General features: G+C 40.8%; 1 protein-coding gene and 1 pseudogene across 2 annotated transcripts; one reads left to right on the forward strand and one right to left on the reverse strand.

The window, feature by feature from the left end:
- Positions 1-1,869: 1,869 nt before the first annotated feature.
- Positions 1,870-2,985, reverse strand: LOC306646103 (olfactory receptor 7A10-like). Its single transcript, XM_079114569.1, has one exon. It carries the CDS (start codon positions 2,957-2,959, stop codon positions 1,982-1,984), a length of 978 nt encoding a protein of 325 aa, XP_078970695.1. The 5' UTR covers positions 2,960-2,985; the 3' UTR covers positions 1,870-1,981.
- A 13,407-nt stretch (positions 2,986-16,392) lies between these two features.
- Positions 16,393-17,326, forward strand: LOC306646141 (olfactory receptor 7G2-like; annotated as a pseudogene). The gene has a single exon. The product of its transcript is annotated as an olfactory receptor 7G2-like (transcript).
- The last annotated feature ends 24 nt before the right edge of the window (positions 17,327-17,350 follow it).

Genomic DNA, 17,350 nt, shown 5'->3' on the forward strand with positions numbered 1-17,350 from the left:
CCACTATTCCTCTGATTCCCCAGTCCTCCTCCCTCCTTCTCAAACCCTGTCTTCTTTTCTACTGATCTTTCTTCTGTTTTCCTGCCACCCACTAGTTCTTGACGGAATGTATACCTCACAATTCATGAAATAAAATGAATGTATCTTTCTAAAGCTAGAACACAAAAAATGAAATTATATGATATTGCATGTCTTAGGAGCTGTCAATAGCCTTAATGCTTTCTCTACATCTAGCATTAAATTTTATTCTATTTTTCACACAGCATCTGACCTGGTTTGATGACATCACTTCACTCTGTAATTGACAGGATATTCCCTGCAAAAGGTTATCATTGCAAGTCTCAGATTTGCCAAAAATTCCTGTCTCATCTCTTCTATGTCCTCCATTTGAGAAATGACATGTCATTTAATCCTTTAATAATATTTTACAATTCCATCAAGCCAGTACCTTGTGAACCGTTTAATTTGAAGAAATTTCTTGAACCAATAGAATTGGTCCTTTTCACACTGTCGTTTGTCATTTGTTCCTACAACAAAGGACGTTATCAAAAAAAAAAAAAAAGAAAACAACAAAACAGAATGTGTCTCTATCACGTCTATCATAGATATGTCACACCCACACCTATTTGAAAATTCCTACGTAATCTTTAAAGAACAGGTTAGACTACTGTTAATTAAAAATTTGAAATCTATACAACTGAAATTATTCATCCAGAATGGAACTTTGGAAGGACTCATGCTCTTAAGTGACGTTTAGAGAGGGGTTCTGGGGAGAGCAAAGGAGAGGAGCCAGCAGTCTCCTCTCTGCATTCACACTGGCTGGGAGGAAAGAGCATTGCTGGATTGGCCAATGCTAACTTTCAGGCCACTTTCAGGATCACAGACCACATGATGTTTTGTGAGGCAAAGGAAGCAGGATATCAAGCTACCAAAACAGAAAGTAAACCTGAGGCAAGTTCACTTTTGTGCTTCATATGAATAATGCAGTATGTGCATTAAGAAAAGATCTAAGTAATAGAGACATAGTGAATACTCTAGAGATATCAGCTAAGATTATTGTTGCTGTTGATAAAACAATAGGAAGCATTGTGCTAAAAGGGAAATTTGTCCTGTTGTCCTGGAACACACACACACACATACACACACAAATGTTACAGTAATAATCAGTGTGAGACAGTCCCAGTAGGCATGCCTATAATCCAAGCTACTTGGGAGGCTGAGGCAGGAGGATCATAAGTTAGAGGCCACACTGGGCAATTTACTGAGAACTTGTTTAAAAATAAATAGGGTTGAGAATGTACATCAGAGGTAGGTTAACCATGAGTTTAGTCCCAGCACCACACACACACAGACACACACACATACACACAAATGCGGAAGCAAGGAGGTATCCGCCATAAGTTCACTAACACAGGGCTGGAGCCCAATAATTTTTTGTGTAATTTTACCCATGCTTGACACAAACAACTTTCTGTGTTCAGGTTGTGGATTGAATTGTCCCATATATCTCAATAAGAGAAACATTCCCCAATAAATATTAAATGTGTTATATTACTCATATTATACTTGTGGAAGCTGTACTCAGAGAGTTAGGTTAATTAGGACATGACATGGAAAAAAACTTAGGAAAACTGAATTGAATGCAGGTATAATATTGTTTTTCATTTTATTTTATTTTATGTTCAGTCTGGTAATTGAATTCAAAATCATTTTATTAACAGTGAGATATATCCCAAACATTTTTTTTAAGACAGTGTCTTACTAAGTTGCCCAGGCTGACCTCAAAATTGGGATTCTCCTGACTCAGATTCCCAAATATCTGGGATTATAAGCATGTACCACTCTTCTTGGCTCCATTATTATTATTGAAATTCTGTGATTAACCACTTTTCTGGAAGAATTGAATTAAAGAAGAGTCAAGATTTCTGGAACACTCGGTATTTCATAGTCTATGACTCCTCATCCAGCATATTTGGCAAAATCATGAAAAGGACAACGTCCCCAAGGTGAGATTTCTCAAAGCCCCCTTCATGTCCTTGTTCCTCAGGCTGTAGATGAAGGGGTTCAGCATGGGGGTGACCACAGTGTACATCACTGAGGCCACTGCAATCTTCCTGGGAGAATCAGTAATTGCGGTACTAAGATAAACCCCAATGCAAGTCCCATAGAACAAGGAAACCAGAGACAGGTGAGACCCACAGGTAGAAAAAGCTTTGTACTTTCCTCCAGTTGATGGGATTCTCAAAATGGAGGAGACAATTCGCGTGTAAGAGAAAATTATTCCAGAAAATGGCCCAATGCCCACCAGGATGATTATTAAATATAACACAATGTTATTAACAAGAGTATCAGAACAAGCCAACTGGAGGATCTGAGTCAGCTCACAGAAAAAGTGGGGTATTTTAACTTGGTTGCAGAAAGACAGATGCAGCACCATCAGACTGTGCAGCAGGGCATCCACAGTGCTGATGAGCAGGCAGATCAGAACCAGCTGGACACAGAGGCGGGGGTTCACGATGACCATGTAATGCAGGGGGTGGCAGATGGCCACATAGCGATCATAGGCCATCACGGTCAGCAGTAAATTGTCCATACATATGAAAACCAAGAAAAAATATGCCTGAGCCAGGCAGCCTGCATAAGTGATGGCTTTGCTTTCTGTCTGGATGTTCAGCAGCATCTTAGGGATCACAGTGGAGGTGCAACAGATTTCGACTATGGACAGGTTGGAGAGGAAAAAGTACATGGGGGTGTGGAGGTGGGAGTCAGAGGTGACAGCCAGGACAATGAGCAGGTTCCCAAGCACTGTGACCAGGTACATGGTCAACAACAGGCCAAAGAGGACAGGCTGCAGCTCTGGATCCTCAGAGAGTCCCAGGAGGAGGAATTCTGCTACACGTGTTTGGTTTTCTGGTTCCATGTTGTTGAAGAATCTGCTGGAAGATACAGACGTGGCCATATTGGACACACACAGAGATCACTTGGAAAGACATCTTTGGTTCATGACTTACTCATTTGCCCAATTTCTCCCTCAAGTTTCTCCTATGTATTCCTTTCTTCATGCACTAATTTTTAAGTGAATCTTATGCATTTTGATACATAAATTAAAATATGTATATTTTAAATATTAAAATACAAAAATCAAAATGTTATCTTTTTAAAGATTTATGAACTCAGAAAGCTTTTTTTCTTGAATTTTTTTAGATATTGAGAAACCTTTATTTTATTCATCTATTTATATGTGGTGCTGAGAATCAAACCCACTGCCTCACACATGGTAGGCAAGTGCTCCAACACTGAGCCACAACCACAGCCCCTCTGAAAGCTTTTGAAGTCATTTTAAATTGTAGTAGCTTTTTGTGTTTTTTTTTTTTTTATTGGTTTTTCTTGGTACTAGGGATTGCATCCAGGGGCATTCTCTCTCTGAGCTACATCCCTCACACTTTCTATTTTATTTACAGACTAGGTCTCTCTAAGTTATCCAGGTTGACCTGGAATTCACTATCCTCCTTTCCCAGGTTCCCAAGTATTTGGGAGCATGAGTATCTCAGGCATGTGCCACCACTCCTGGCTAATAGTTTCTTTATACAGCAATGAAAGTCATTGTTGGACATCATCTCAAGGAATCTTTTCTCTGTAGTTAAAGTGACTCTCTCTGGACCTGCTCATCATTGCAAAACTCAGATATTGATGAAAATGATAATCTCACATCTTCTACTGCATCTTTAGGAGAAATGACCTCTTTCATCCCTTTCATTAAGTATTTTATATTTTACCATTACAACAAGTCAAACTATAGAGACCTGTTTAATTGGAAATAACATGACAACAGGAAGTTGTTCTGGTACACCATGGGAGAGAGAATGTTCAGCTAGGTCTAGGAAGATCCCTTTACCCTGGATTTCCAGAAGCACAATCTCATATCTGACTCATCATGAACTGAATACTTTGGAAGCATGAATGGAAGTCATACATTTGGAAAGATTTTAAAAGCAAGAAGAGAGACTTTACAATTTTCTGTGTTAAAATATCAAACAGAGGCTCAGAAAATTACGGAGAATTCCCATAAGATCCAGCAATTCTGCTGCCAAAGGGGGTCCAAGGAGGTCTTAAGAGGGGGGGACCTCAACTGGGAACCATTAGAGTTCTTGGCTTTCCTTTTAGAAAACTTGTGGGGTGAATTAGTAAGCAAGGTGACAGTAAAGATTTACTTAAGAATAGCGAAGGATTTGTACTTAGAGGGAGTATAGGCCACCCTTGCCTCGAAGAAAAGAGAAATGAGTGATATGCCTGGATCAAGATCTCTGATTACATATTGGGTTAGATTTTGGTAATGCAGAAAGTTACACATTTCCTAGTAGATCAAGTCTCTTGGCAACCAAGACCCTGGTTGTCATGGCAGCCACCCTATATATGAAGGTCAGAATTTTCCTCTTTGGTTGAGCAGTCTAGTCATTAATCCCTTGTGGGAACATTATGCAGGCTCCTCAATTGGCTTACATTTTAATTAAGAATAGATCTAATCTCTTATAAACATACAATGGACATTCTGTTTAATGGAAGGAGCAAGATAGACAGACATAACTTGACATATCTACAGAGTCTCTCTCCATAGTCCCATTTTAGTTTCCCCTTGTTCACTTCTGCTTCTGTGTCTGGGAATTGACTCAAAAAAATGAAAGTGGAGTGTCAAAGAGATAATCATATGCACATGTTCAAAGCAGTATTATTCACAAGAACCAGAAGATGGAAGAAAGCTCAGGGTCCAAGCACAGACGAATGGATGCACAAAAAGTGACATATGCATGGGAAGAAATAATGCTCTGCTTTAGAAGAGAATAATTGTCACACATGTTACAACATGAATGAACCTTAAGGCCATGATGCTCTGATATCAGCCAGTCACAAATAGGCGTATATGTGATTCCACTTACATGATGTACCTAGAGTGTGGAAATTCATGAAGGTGGAAGGAGAATGTTGACAGCTGCAGGCTGCGGGAGGAGAGAGGGAAGAGAGAGTGTTGAGTGGGGACAGATTTTTCATTTTGCAAGAAGAAATATGTCCTGGAGCTAGATGGTGATGGTAATGGTTATAATGTAACACGAACATACTTAATAGTATTCTCGCAAGTGGTTAAAATGCTAAACTTTGTTATGTATAGTTTATAATGCTTTTAATATTAGTTTAATTAATAAACATATCAAAGGAAGGCACTCTTCCATGGCACTTGGAGAAATCACCCACCCCTCATTTCCACACTCCCTGGATGGAAGCAGCTCACCATTACTCCTAACCATCCCTCTTCCTCAGTCATTCTGGGACTGAAACCAGGGCCTCCTGCATGCTAGGCGAGCACAGTACTACTGAACAAACCCCAACCTGGTTACAGAATACTTAATCCCATTCAGGAAGATGCAGATTCTACCTTCTCCTGTTCTTGGTAGGATTATTCCAATTCCAGCTCAGACGTGGGGACATTTTATATCCTGGAAGGAGCTAAATATGGGCAAGATTTAGACCCTCAGGAACAGTGTCTCCTCTCCACTTCTGTATCCTGGGCAACTGATATTTGGGTGCTAAACGGAAGTTAGAAGTCAGAAAGGACTGACTGGTTCTGTACGTGTTTTCCAATTGTTCTTTCAGATAAAGGGACTGTCACCCTCCATAACGAGCCCCATGGGGTCAGAGATGAAAATACAGTGAGAATCACAAAGCTCTCAACACCCAGCCTCCCAATTCTCTCACTAGGGGACAAAACAGAGAAAGAGGGTGAGGAGTTAGTTATTCTCTAGAAAGATGAAAATGACTATGTGATTGTGGCTCTCAAACTTTAGTGTGCATCAGAGTCACCCAAGGGACTCGTTAAAACACAGATCTCTAGGGACGGGGGGCAGCGGGGAAGGGAAGGGAAGGGAAAGGAAGGGAAGGGAACAGATCTTGAGCCCTACTCAGGAGTTTCCAATTCACTGGGTAGGGGTGCAGAAATCTGTATTCCCAACAAGTACCCAGGTGTTGCTGGTACTGCCAATGAGGGAAACACACTTTGAGAGGCACTGCAGCAGAGATTTCTAAAGCACAGTGTGGAATCCATCACATCTCAATTCAAATCCTGTGAGGTCAAGAAGTGAGATCCTTGGACCTGTTTCAGATTTTTGTTTCTCATCTGTGCAATGGAAATACAGTGTCCTACATTCCAGAAGAGGAAAACATAGGGTATATAGCATAGGATGTTCACTCGTTGGTCATGCTACTTATATCACTATTATTACTGGACTGACTCAGGGAAGGGGTGTCCAACAAATCAGGTCCTGGCACTCACCCGGAATGACAAATAGAAAAAGTCATGGGGAAAATGCAGGAAAATCTAACCAGGGCAGACACACAGGGAGACCTGGGGACACCTTTGCTTATCCCTGCCTTTAAGGAGCTGACAATGACGTTCAGGTTTCATTGTGTGAAAGGGAATGAGGGCAGGTGTTGGGGGTTTGCATAGTTAGAGGCTTTGCACAGCTGCCAAAGCAGACCATCTTGACGAGGTTTGGGCTTGTACATACTCATCTCAGGATTGAGCATGCAGGACCTTTGTGGTGATAACAAAGTTGCTGTTGCCCCTCAAGATGCTTATTGATCAGACCTGTTGCTCCTGGAATCTAAAGTGACTCAGTGCAAAGGGGACAGATGCAAAATGGAGGCAGAGATTCAGGTGAAAGTAAAGAGGCTACGTCCTTGTTACCCTATTACTAGGACTTGAGAAGAGATCCTCAATCCTGACATCATCCTTCCATAGAAGGGCATGAGCTTGGGGCTGGGAGTTAGGTCAGTGCGTGCCTAGCATGTGTGAGGCCCTGGGTTTCTTCCCCAGCACTTTAAAAATGTGTTTTGAAGGGGTGGGGGAGACAGGGAAGGAAAAGAGAGGTGAGAGGAGGGAGAGAGAACATTCACAGTACAACACCTGAGTGGTAAGAAAGGGGACTCATTTGAAGTCCACTGGGACACTCCATCAAACCAAGGGCCAAGCTGACTGGGAATACTGACCTTCTTTCCTTGAATCTCAGCATCTCCCCTACAGGGCCGGATCTATAACCAGCCATGTGAGTCAGTAGCCAGGCAGGTCTCCTCCTGCCCTACCTGGTATGCAAACAGTAAGCAAGATCCTGCGTAAGACCCTGCATTCCCTCCCTGGCAACACACACACACCATAATAAAAGAGAAACACTCAAGGAGACTTCCATTTTGTATTTGTGTGTGTGGGTGTGTGTGTGTGTGTGTATTTTCACATGCTGTGGATTGAACTCAGGGCATCATACAGGCTGGGAGAGCACTCTACCACTAAGCTACTCCCCATTCTGAAAAAGCTCTTTAGGCAGATCCAGGTATCCCAGTTCTGGGTATCTATCCACAGGAAATGAAGTTAGCATACCAAAGGGATACCAGCATGACATTGTTCACTGTGGTACTATTCACAATAGCCCAGGTTTGGAGTCCATAGAGGTTCCCTGTCCCTCAAAACAAAAGTGGATGAGGAAAATTTGGTATGCATACACAATGGAGTATTATTCAACCATAAAGAAGAATGAAATTTTGTTAGTAGCAGGCAAAATCAGGGAAGCTCAACTGACTGCATTTGCTAGCCCTCTCACATAAGAAATAAGCAAAAATGTAAAAATGAAAAGTGTATTTAGTAATAGTTGTGGCCAAACCTGGAGAGACAGGTAGCTCACCTCCACCAGTCCTATAGAGGTGTTACAGTTTACAGTAGTAAAGGTCACAAACACGTATACATAGATGTAGTGAGGTTCCAGTGACCAGAGAACAGGTCACATTCCTGTTTCCTTGGCACCCACCTAGGCAACGGAAGAGCTTTGCAGTTTCCACTGGCAGCATGAAGAAGTTCATCGAAAGAAACAAAAACAAACAAACAAAAAAAAACCTTTAACTAGGAAATGGAAAACCAAGAGTCAATACGGAGTCTTTAATTTTAAAGGGTCTCTGTTACAATCCTGTCATTTACAGCAAAATGGATGGAAATAAAGGACGTGGCGTTATGTGAAATAAGCCAGACACAGGAATAGGAATACCACATATTCTCTTTCCTATGTGGAAGCTGAAAAATAAAAATTGACTTTAAAGTAGAATAGTGATAACTAAAGAATAGGAAGGGATTTTGGTTGGGGGAGGGTGGAAAAGGGAGGTTGGATTTGATTGGTTCCTGCCACATGCACCTATGGAAATTTCATATATCAAGAAGTTCAAGCCAGGCGAGGTGGCTCATGCCTGTATCCCAGCTGCTCCAGAGGCCGAGGCAGGAGCATTACAAGTTGGAGGCCAGTCTGGGTGAATTAGTGAGAACCTGTCTCAAAATAAAATAATAAAAGTTCAGTGAAACAACTTGGTGGTAGAACACTTGCTTAGCATGGATAAATTGTGTGTGTGTGTGTGTGTGTGTGTGTGTGTGTGTACTCTGTGTCCAAATAAAATATAAACATAAAGAGTACTGTGGATTTGGCAGATCACCCCTGGTTCCAGTATGGCAACATTAAAAAGTTTAAAGAAGAAAAGAAAGATAATTGTGGCAGACACTACATTCTGCTATTGGAACTCTGGGGAGAATTTTACTGAGTAGATATTGCTGGCTTATTCACTAATTCTAGGACAGCTGAAAGCTACATGCTGCCATGCTCATTCCAGATGCTGCAAATGCAACAGTATGGGAACTGATGGTGGGGAGATTTTGCCCATGAGGGAAGCCATAGGCACTAGTAAGAAATGTGTGCCGCAGGCACTGTGATGTGCTAAGAGATGTGTTACCCCACCTCTGGGAGTGCTGCTGGCAGGCAGCTCTGTATTTCCAGCCCTTTTTTGGGTCTTCCCCAGGAGAAAATTATTGCTGTGCTGAATGAATTTCCTGCTCCCTTCCCGAGATTGCAACCAAAGACTGATTAATGGCCGACTGAAAACCTGGTCCATTCGCCACCATGTGGGTGAATTCTCCAGCTACATTTCATCTCCATATCTCTTTGCCAGCTCAGTGGACACCATGTTAGTCATCTCGTCATCACTGTACACAAAATCTTGACAAGAGAAACGTAGAGGAGGAAGAGTTTATTTGGACACATCATTTCAGAGGTTCAGTTCACGGTCGGTCAGCCAACTCCATTGCTCTGGGCCTGAGATGAGGAAGAACATCATGGCAGAAGGATATGTTTCATTCCCAGTGGCTAGAAAGTGTGGGGAGAGGGGCCACAGGGAAGATGAACCCTCCAAGGGCTCACCCCCCAGTGACCCACCTGCCTACAGTGGCCACACAGTCCCTCCGTTCAAAGTAGGATGAATTGATTAGGTTACGGCTCTCAAAATCCAATCATTAAACCCCTGAATATTCCTGCATTAACACAAGAGGTCTTGGGGGTTACGTCATGTTCAAACCATGGCAAACACTGACATTGGAAAGTGTCACAGTTCACCTTAGGACTTTCCTAATCTTGTTTCCATCTCATTTCTTTCATAAGCACTGATGCCATGTGCACACCCTAATAAATCCATACATGCCAATTTTTGCTTCTGAGTCTCCCCTGGTTGCCCAACCTGACACTGTAAGAGAAGTATCAACTATTAGATGCTCAGGAGAGTAAACATGGGGGAATTGTGTGAGAAAATGTTAAAAGTTTTAGAGTCGTGCAGAAAACAATGGGGCAAATCTTCACTGAAAAGTCTACATTTGAGCAGAGACCTGACATTGTTTCAGGAGTGAATAATGTAGTTCTATAGAGAATGATCAACCTTGCATTCCTGGAGTAAAACTCAATTTGGCAGAATATATTCTTTCTTTGTATTCCTTCCTAGATTTTATTTTCTGTAAAAGTTTTTTTTTTTTTTTTTTTTTTTTTTTTTTTTTTTTTCTGGTAGCATAGATTGAATCCAGGGGCATTCAATCATGGAGAACATCCCCACCCCTACTTTGTATTTTATTTAGAAACGGGATCTCAATGAGTTGTTTAGTGCCTCACTTTTCATGAGGCTGGCTTTGAACTTGTGATCCTCCTGCATCAGCCTCCCAAGATGCTGGGATTACAGGCATGTACCACTGTGCCCAGCTATTTTCTGAACTTATTTTACTAATTTTTCAGCCTTCAGAATACCTTGGGTTTTATCTTTCTTGAATACTAGAAAAATTGGATATCCTTGTGTAGACATTAGATCTCTCTCTCTCTCACCCTGCACAAAAATCAACTCAAAGTGGATGGAAGACCTAAAACTTAGACTATAAACTCTGCAACTGCTATAAGAAAACAGGATCAACAATCCAACATATTAGTGCAGACATTGACTTCCTTAATATAACTCTTAGAACTCAAGAAATAAAACCAAGAATCAATAAGTGGGATGGTTTCAAATCAAAAAGCTCTGTGCAGCAAAGAAAATAATCACAAGCTTGAAAAGAGTCTACAGAATGGGAGAAAATCTATGTTAACTACTTTTTTTGTTACACTAGGGATTGAACTCAGGGGAGCTTATCACTGAGCTATCTTCCAAATCCTTATCCAAAGTCCTATTAATTTTATTTTTGAAAATTGAGACAGGATCTTGCTAAGTTGTCAGGGGTCTAGCTAAATTGCTGAAACTCCTTGAATGTGAGATTCTCGTGTCTCAGCCTCTTGAATTACTGGGATTATAGATGTTTGACACTGTTCCCAGTTTCTGCTGGCTACATTCCTGACAGATGTGTATAAATATAAATTCAATACCAAACAACCCAATTAAAAAATGTGAAAATGAACTAAATATTTCTCAAAAAAGAAATACAAATGCCTAATAAAGTTATGAAAACATATATTTGAAAACAGATGCCTAACAAATATATGAAACATCCTCAGCAATAGGTCAATGTAAACTGAAACTACACTGAGGTTTCATGTCACCCCAGTTAGAATAAAAATTGTCAAAAATAGAAATAATAATAGATGCTAATGAGGATTCTACAGAAGTTACATTTGTAACTTGTTGGTGGAACTCCCATTTAGTACAACCACTATGGAAATCAGAATATGGATTGCTCAAAAGTTCAGGAATGGAACCACCCTATGATCCAGCTGTTCTACTCCTTATGTTTATCTAAAATCAGAATACTGTAGAACTACCTGCATGTCAATGTTCATAACAGTGCAATTGACATTAGCCAGGTTGTGCAGCCAGCTGAGGGTCTGTCAACAAGTGAGTGGATAAAGAAAATGTGGCATGTAGACATGATGGAGTTTTACTCAGCCACAGAGAAGAAAGAAATTTACTGGAAAAGGATGAGACTGAAGAACATCATGCTAAGTAAAAAAGAGTCAGGCTCAGAAAGTCAAGGGTCAAAAGTTTTCTCTCATATGTGGAAAATAGTAAGAAAAAAAGGAATGATAAAGGGGATCTCACTAACACACAAGGAAAACCCTTAAAAGATAAAATAGAGAAGATTGTTTCCAGCCAGGGAGGAGGGAAGGGAAAGGGAGATACTGGGAATGAAATCGCCCAAGTGATGCTAGGTGCATATAGGAATGTATCACAGTTGAGTCTATTTTCATGTATAATTGTAACACACCAATTAAAAACAATAGAAGGTATATGGGTAGAGTAGAGGAAGGGAATCAGGGGTAGGATGGAGGGAGGGAAAGGAAGACACTGAGAAATTAAATTGATCGAATTGTATTATATGCATGTACAAATATGTCCCAATGAAATTCCAGTATCATGTATAATTATAATGCATGAAGAAAAGCAAAGTACTGTGATAGAATTGGAAAAGGTATTTAGAAAACTCTAAGCAGGGAGTAACTGTCCCACTTATCATTTTGACCTTCAGTGGTCATCAAAGTGTAAAATACAGAGAATTAATGAAACTGTTCAGCAAATACTCCATGAATTTTAAGAAAAGGCACCTTAGTTAGTCATAGTGGCACACACCCGTAATCCCAGATACTGGGAGGATGACGTACGAGGATCACAAGTTGGAGGCCAGCCTGGGTGACTTAGTGAGACTGCCTCAAGATTGAAAGTAAGCACAGTGGTGGAGCCCTCATGCAGGAGTCTGGGTTCAAAACCTAATACCACAAAAATAAATAAAAAGAATGGAAGAAAGAAGAAGCACCTTGAATCTTTGCTAATATTTGTATTTATGTCATTTTTATATATTTTTTTGCATATCCAGGGATGGAACCCTGGGACTCTACCACTGAACTACATGCTCAGCCCTTTTTATTCTTTACTTTTTTTTTTTTTTTTTTTTTTTTTTTGGCAGGGTGTTGCTAGGTTGCCTGGACTGGTCTTGAACATGCAACCCTCCTAAATTGCTGTGATTACAATTGTGAACCATGATGCCTGGCTTCTATTTTTATTTTTATACTTAAACATAAAGGACATATTTTCACACCTAAAATAGCAATCGTCTTCCCCACATCTTTAATCAGTGAGAGATGCTGTTGTAACTGGAAATGAATGCTGGAGTTGATTACAAATGTGGCGTGTGTTCTGTGTGCAACAACCAGGAGCAGAAACAATGGGGGGAAGTGAGTGCTGAGCTCCTGGCCTCTGGGGGCAGTAAAGGAGCAGGTCCCGAACTCCTCACCTCCCATGCCTTGGTCTTTAAGGATACTCACTCCTGGGATCGGAATGATTGTGAAATAGCTGTTCTAAGGAGGATCTTTGCATACTGAGCCCCAGAGATACAGAAGCTGCAGTAGTCAGCCTGTGACCATCCTATTGAGCAGCCCAGCTCCAGCAAGGAAGTAGCAGCTGAGTCTCCTCCCAGAGATGAGCCTTCCTGCCCAGGATTTAGCCCACGTGTCCATTTATCCTGAGAACCGAGCTGCCTCGAACCTTTAGGTGAGATGCTGAGCATCAGCATTGGGGGAGTCAGTTGGGTATGTGACGGTCGCTTATTTTAGGCATTGGAGATGAGGACAGATGCTTGACAAGAATCTTGTCCTCTGGAGCAGTGAGGAGAGGACAGGCATGAGAGGATGAGAAGCAGTGCCTGCTGGCCCCTTCTGCCCCTGCCTGTCACCTCTCCACACAGTCTCATGAAGTTTTTCAGTGATACACAGATAATTCTGCTGGCCACACATCCTCCCCAAGACAGAGCCCATTGCCTCTGGCACAGAAATCGGCTCCTTCTCAAACAGGGTGACTATTCCAAAATACTCTCATGTTTACTTGAATTCTTACAGTAGTGTTAGGGAGGGCTTCTGGTTAGTGTATTGGTTTGTTAGGTTTTTCATAAGAAACTACAATAAACCCGGTGGTTTTCACATTAGAAGTTGATTCTCTCATGTGTCTGAAGTTCACTCGGCAGGAGTGGTTCCTTCCAAGGCATTTCTCCATGGCTGATAGATGGCCATCTCCACAGGGAGGTTTGACATGGTCCTTCCTCCTGGTGTATATTAATCCCCTTAGGTTATAAGGATGAGTGCTTACCCTAATGACCACATTTTCACTTAATTACGTTTTCAGTGACTCATCTTCAAATACATTCACATTCTAAAGTATTGGTGCTGAAGATTTCAAAATGTGACTTTGGGGGTGGATAGAAATCAGCCCCAGCCATTTCTGCTCAATCTTCTCCCTAGCTCTTGATACATGATTCTACAGAGGACGGTTGGACGGTCCTGGCACAGCAGCTGTGAGGACTCTGAGGAGGGAAGTGGAGAGGTAGACAGCCTCACCTGCAGCTTCCTCTGCCCTGTGCTGCCTTTTCTGAAAATATTTTAAACAGGAGCTGCAGGAACAGTGTCACTAACAGCAGCAATGGTGACATGTGACCGCACCTCGCTTCATTCCACCACTAAGTTGTGTTGACATTTTGCTTCATCCTTTTCTGGTCTATAAAGTGCAGTAATAAAATAACAAGCACACAGAGTTCACTGCTATTGGCCTCTATTTCTGTTTTGATTCTCCCCAAAGACATGCCTCCTTAAAAGTGGGAGACCCACGCATGTTTCTATATTGGATATGTAGATAAAAATCAGTAGCCATACACCAATCAGAGAAGGCAAAAATAAATTATATTGTGAAGGTACAGTGGACTACTTTCAATTAATAAGAGAAAAATTAAATTGATCGACATTACTAAAAGTATTGTCTCAGAATTTCTATGGTAAATGCATATACGGAAGACATCCAATTATCTAAAATGTTTAAAATGCAAAAGAAAATTTGTGGATTTGTCAGTTGGGAGAATATTACCAAACTATGAGAATAATGTATATCACGATAGAGTTGTAACTTCCCTAGGGAAGAGAAAACATAATGAAGTGACAGCCTCAAGTATCACCTATTATTTGTTGCAATAAAATCAACTAAAGTAAAATGGTGAAGTGTGTGAATCTTTTGCTGATGATTGTTGTGTAGTCCACATGTCCTTATCCTCTGTACTTTTACTAGCTTGTCTGCATGTCTCCTAATGAAAATAGGCATAACTGTGCAGATTCAAAAATACTTAAATTTTTCTCATGGTGTAGAATTTTTCATATACTTTTTTCTACTTTAGGTGTTCAGGTTTTGTGATTCATACATCTAATTAGTTTATTATTTAATTCACTTTCCTTGTATATATGTTTTCATATATCTAGGACAAATGATCACTGGTATCACTGATGTTGCTTACTTTTGTGCATAATGAGAATTCCCAGAAGTAGTTTTAGGACAAAAACTCTTCCCTGAAATTTGCATTCATCAAGTTAGAAATGTTTTCCTCTTGATTTGACTGTGCTGACCTATGACTTCCTTCTCAGAAATGAGGTGTCAGGCACGATTGCTCATGGAAATCTCTCTCTGTCTCTCTCTGTCTCTGTCTCTGTCTCTCTCTCTCTCTCTCTCTCTCTCTCTCTCTCTCTCATTCTTTCACCACCTAAAACCAGATGAAAGGCAGTATCAGTACAAGTATCCCACCTTTCCTACATTGGATTATTTTCCTCTATTTCTCATTATTAAACTATCCCCTTGAGTTCCCCCCCCCAAATTTACCAAGGTATTATTGCACAAATAAAAATCGTATATAATTAAGACAAGCATGTGATCTTTATAGAAGTATACATTGAGAAATCATTAACACAGCACAGTTAATTAAAACACTGTTGGCTGTTCTTGCTGGGTCCTGGACTAAATTCAAGATGTGTGAGTCAAATGTCATACCAATGGTCCTTCCTGTCATAGCTGCTTTTCCTCCCTCAGGAAAGGAAGAACATTTCTCTCAGGGACATTCCTGTTATGAACCCTGATGATTTAAGTCTGTAGCTTTGTAAATCCCTATTTTATGAACAGCAAAAATTTGTGTTTATTTCTCTCTCTTTTAGTAGCTTCTGCATTTTACTCTTTCTCTCATTTAGCTATTTCTTTTTTATTTATTCATCTCATTATTGGAAGAAGTTTCTTTAGGATAAAACAGATAATCTTTTCAGCATGGCTACCCAGTTTATCTTAGACTTAATTCCTAAAGCAGTTTGCCTGCATTTCCAAGGCAAACTGCTTTAGCAATTACATCTAAATAAGCTTCCAGTAGATAGGCAACGTTTTCTAGTACTTGAACTCATCCAGTTGGGTGGATACTCTCTACCTGCTAATGGGCAAAATTGGTTCAGAACTAAAAATCAAGAGAATTTTGGGGCTATGTTCAGGAAAAATCTATTAAGATTATAAAGAGACTATATGATGTAATATGATAAATTCATGAATATTTGGCAATGCTAGTTCTGTACTGTCCAGAGATTGATCAAGAAAGTCACCTTGGTAGTCAGATGATCTGAGCTCTGATCTGGTTTTTGCCCAACACTGATGATATGTCGCATGGGTCTTGTCCTCAGGGGTCCATGAGATGAAAGCAGGGACCAATTCATCTGTAATTTGATGAGCCCTTCAGATGATTCCAAGTCATGGCAAAGTTGAATACCATTACTCAAGAAAACAGATTCCTTAAGTTCATTCTGACCTTTCTTTTTCTTTGAAGTCTTGGGATAATTCTGAAGGAAAGCCCATGTCATATTCTTAATCTTGGTCTAACCACTTGGCACAATATTTGAAAAAATGTTCCATAAAGGCACTGGAGATTAGAGAAGATGCGAACAAGTGGAATGGTGGGAGAATGTAAGCAAAGATATGAATATTCTTGTGCTTCACAATCGACGTGAGAAAAAAATTAAGAACATGGGCTAACAAACTTTAGAGATGGTTAGATTACTGGAAGTGTTTATCCAAAGATACATGGTGCACTCTATATTCCCATAGTGTATCAAAATAATGTCCAAAGTGTAATAAAGAATTTTTGTATTACCATGATCCTGGTGGATTCTGCTCTTATTTGTACATAAAATATTAATTCTGTCTTTTCCTGTCTTTCCCATTGTATTCACCAGCAACATGGAACTCATAAATCAAACAGATGTTTCAGAATTCCTTCTCCTGGGGCTGACAGATGACCCAGCACTGCAGCCCCTCATCTTCAGCCTCTTTTGTCCATGTACCTGGTCACCATCCTGGGGAACCTGCTCATCATCCTGGCTGTCAGCTCTGATGCCCACCTCCACACCCCCATGTACTTCTTCCTCTCCAACCTGTCCTTCACTGACATCTGTATAAGCACAACAACTATCCCCAAGATGCTGGTGAACATCCAACACACTCTCAGAGCATCAGTTATACAAGCTGCATCTCCCAGGTCTGCTTCGTTTTGATTTTTGGTGGTTTAGAAAGTTGTCTGCTTGCAGTGATGGCCTATGACCGCTATGTGACCATTTGCCACCCCCTAAGATACACAACCATCATGAATTCCCGCCTCTGTGTTCTGCTGGTTCTACTCTGCCTACTGGTCACCACTGTGAATGCCCTCCTGCACAGACTGATGGTGCTGAGGCTGTCCTTCTGCACAGCCCTGGAGATCCCCCACTTCTTCTGTGAACTTGTTCAGCTCATCAAGCTGGCCTGTTCTGACACACACATCAATAACCTCTTGATTTATTCAATGACTAGTCTATTTGCTGGTATCCCTCTCTCTGGGATTATTTTCTCTTATACTCAAATTGTGTCCTCTGTTTTGAGAATGCCATCCATGGATGGAAGGTATAAAGCCTTTTCCACCTGTGGGTCTCACTTGTTAGTTGTGTCCTTATTCTATGGCACAGCTTTTGGTGTGTACATGAGTTCTGCAGTAAGTGACTCTTCCATTAAGAATATAGTGGCTTCGATGAAGTACATTGTCGTCCCTCAAATGCTGAACCCATTCATCTACAGCTTGAGGAACAAGGAAATGAAAGGAGCCCTGAGACATCTCATCACTGGGATGCCTTCACTCTGATCGTGTTATGGGTTTGGGTTTCCA

This window comes from Sciurus vulgaris (genome assembly GCF_902686455.1).
Source record: "Sciurus vulgaris genome assembly, chromosome: 16".
Taxonomy (NCBI): domain Eukaryota; kingdom Metazoa; phylum Chordata; class Mammalia; order Rodentia; family Sciuridae; genus Sciurus; species Sciurus vulgaris.

Excerpts from the sequence above, each read along its gene's own strand:
- LOC306646103 (XM_079114569.1), bottom strand. The coding sequence starts at position 2,959 with ATGGCCACGTCTGTATCTTCCAGCAGATTCTTCAACAACATGGAACCA.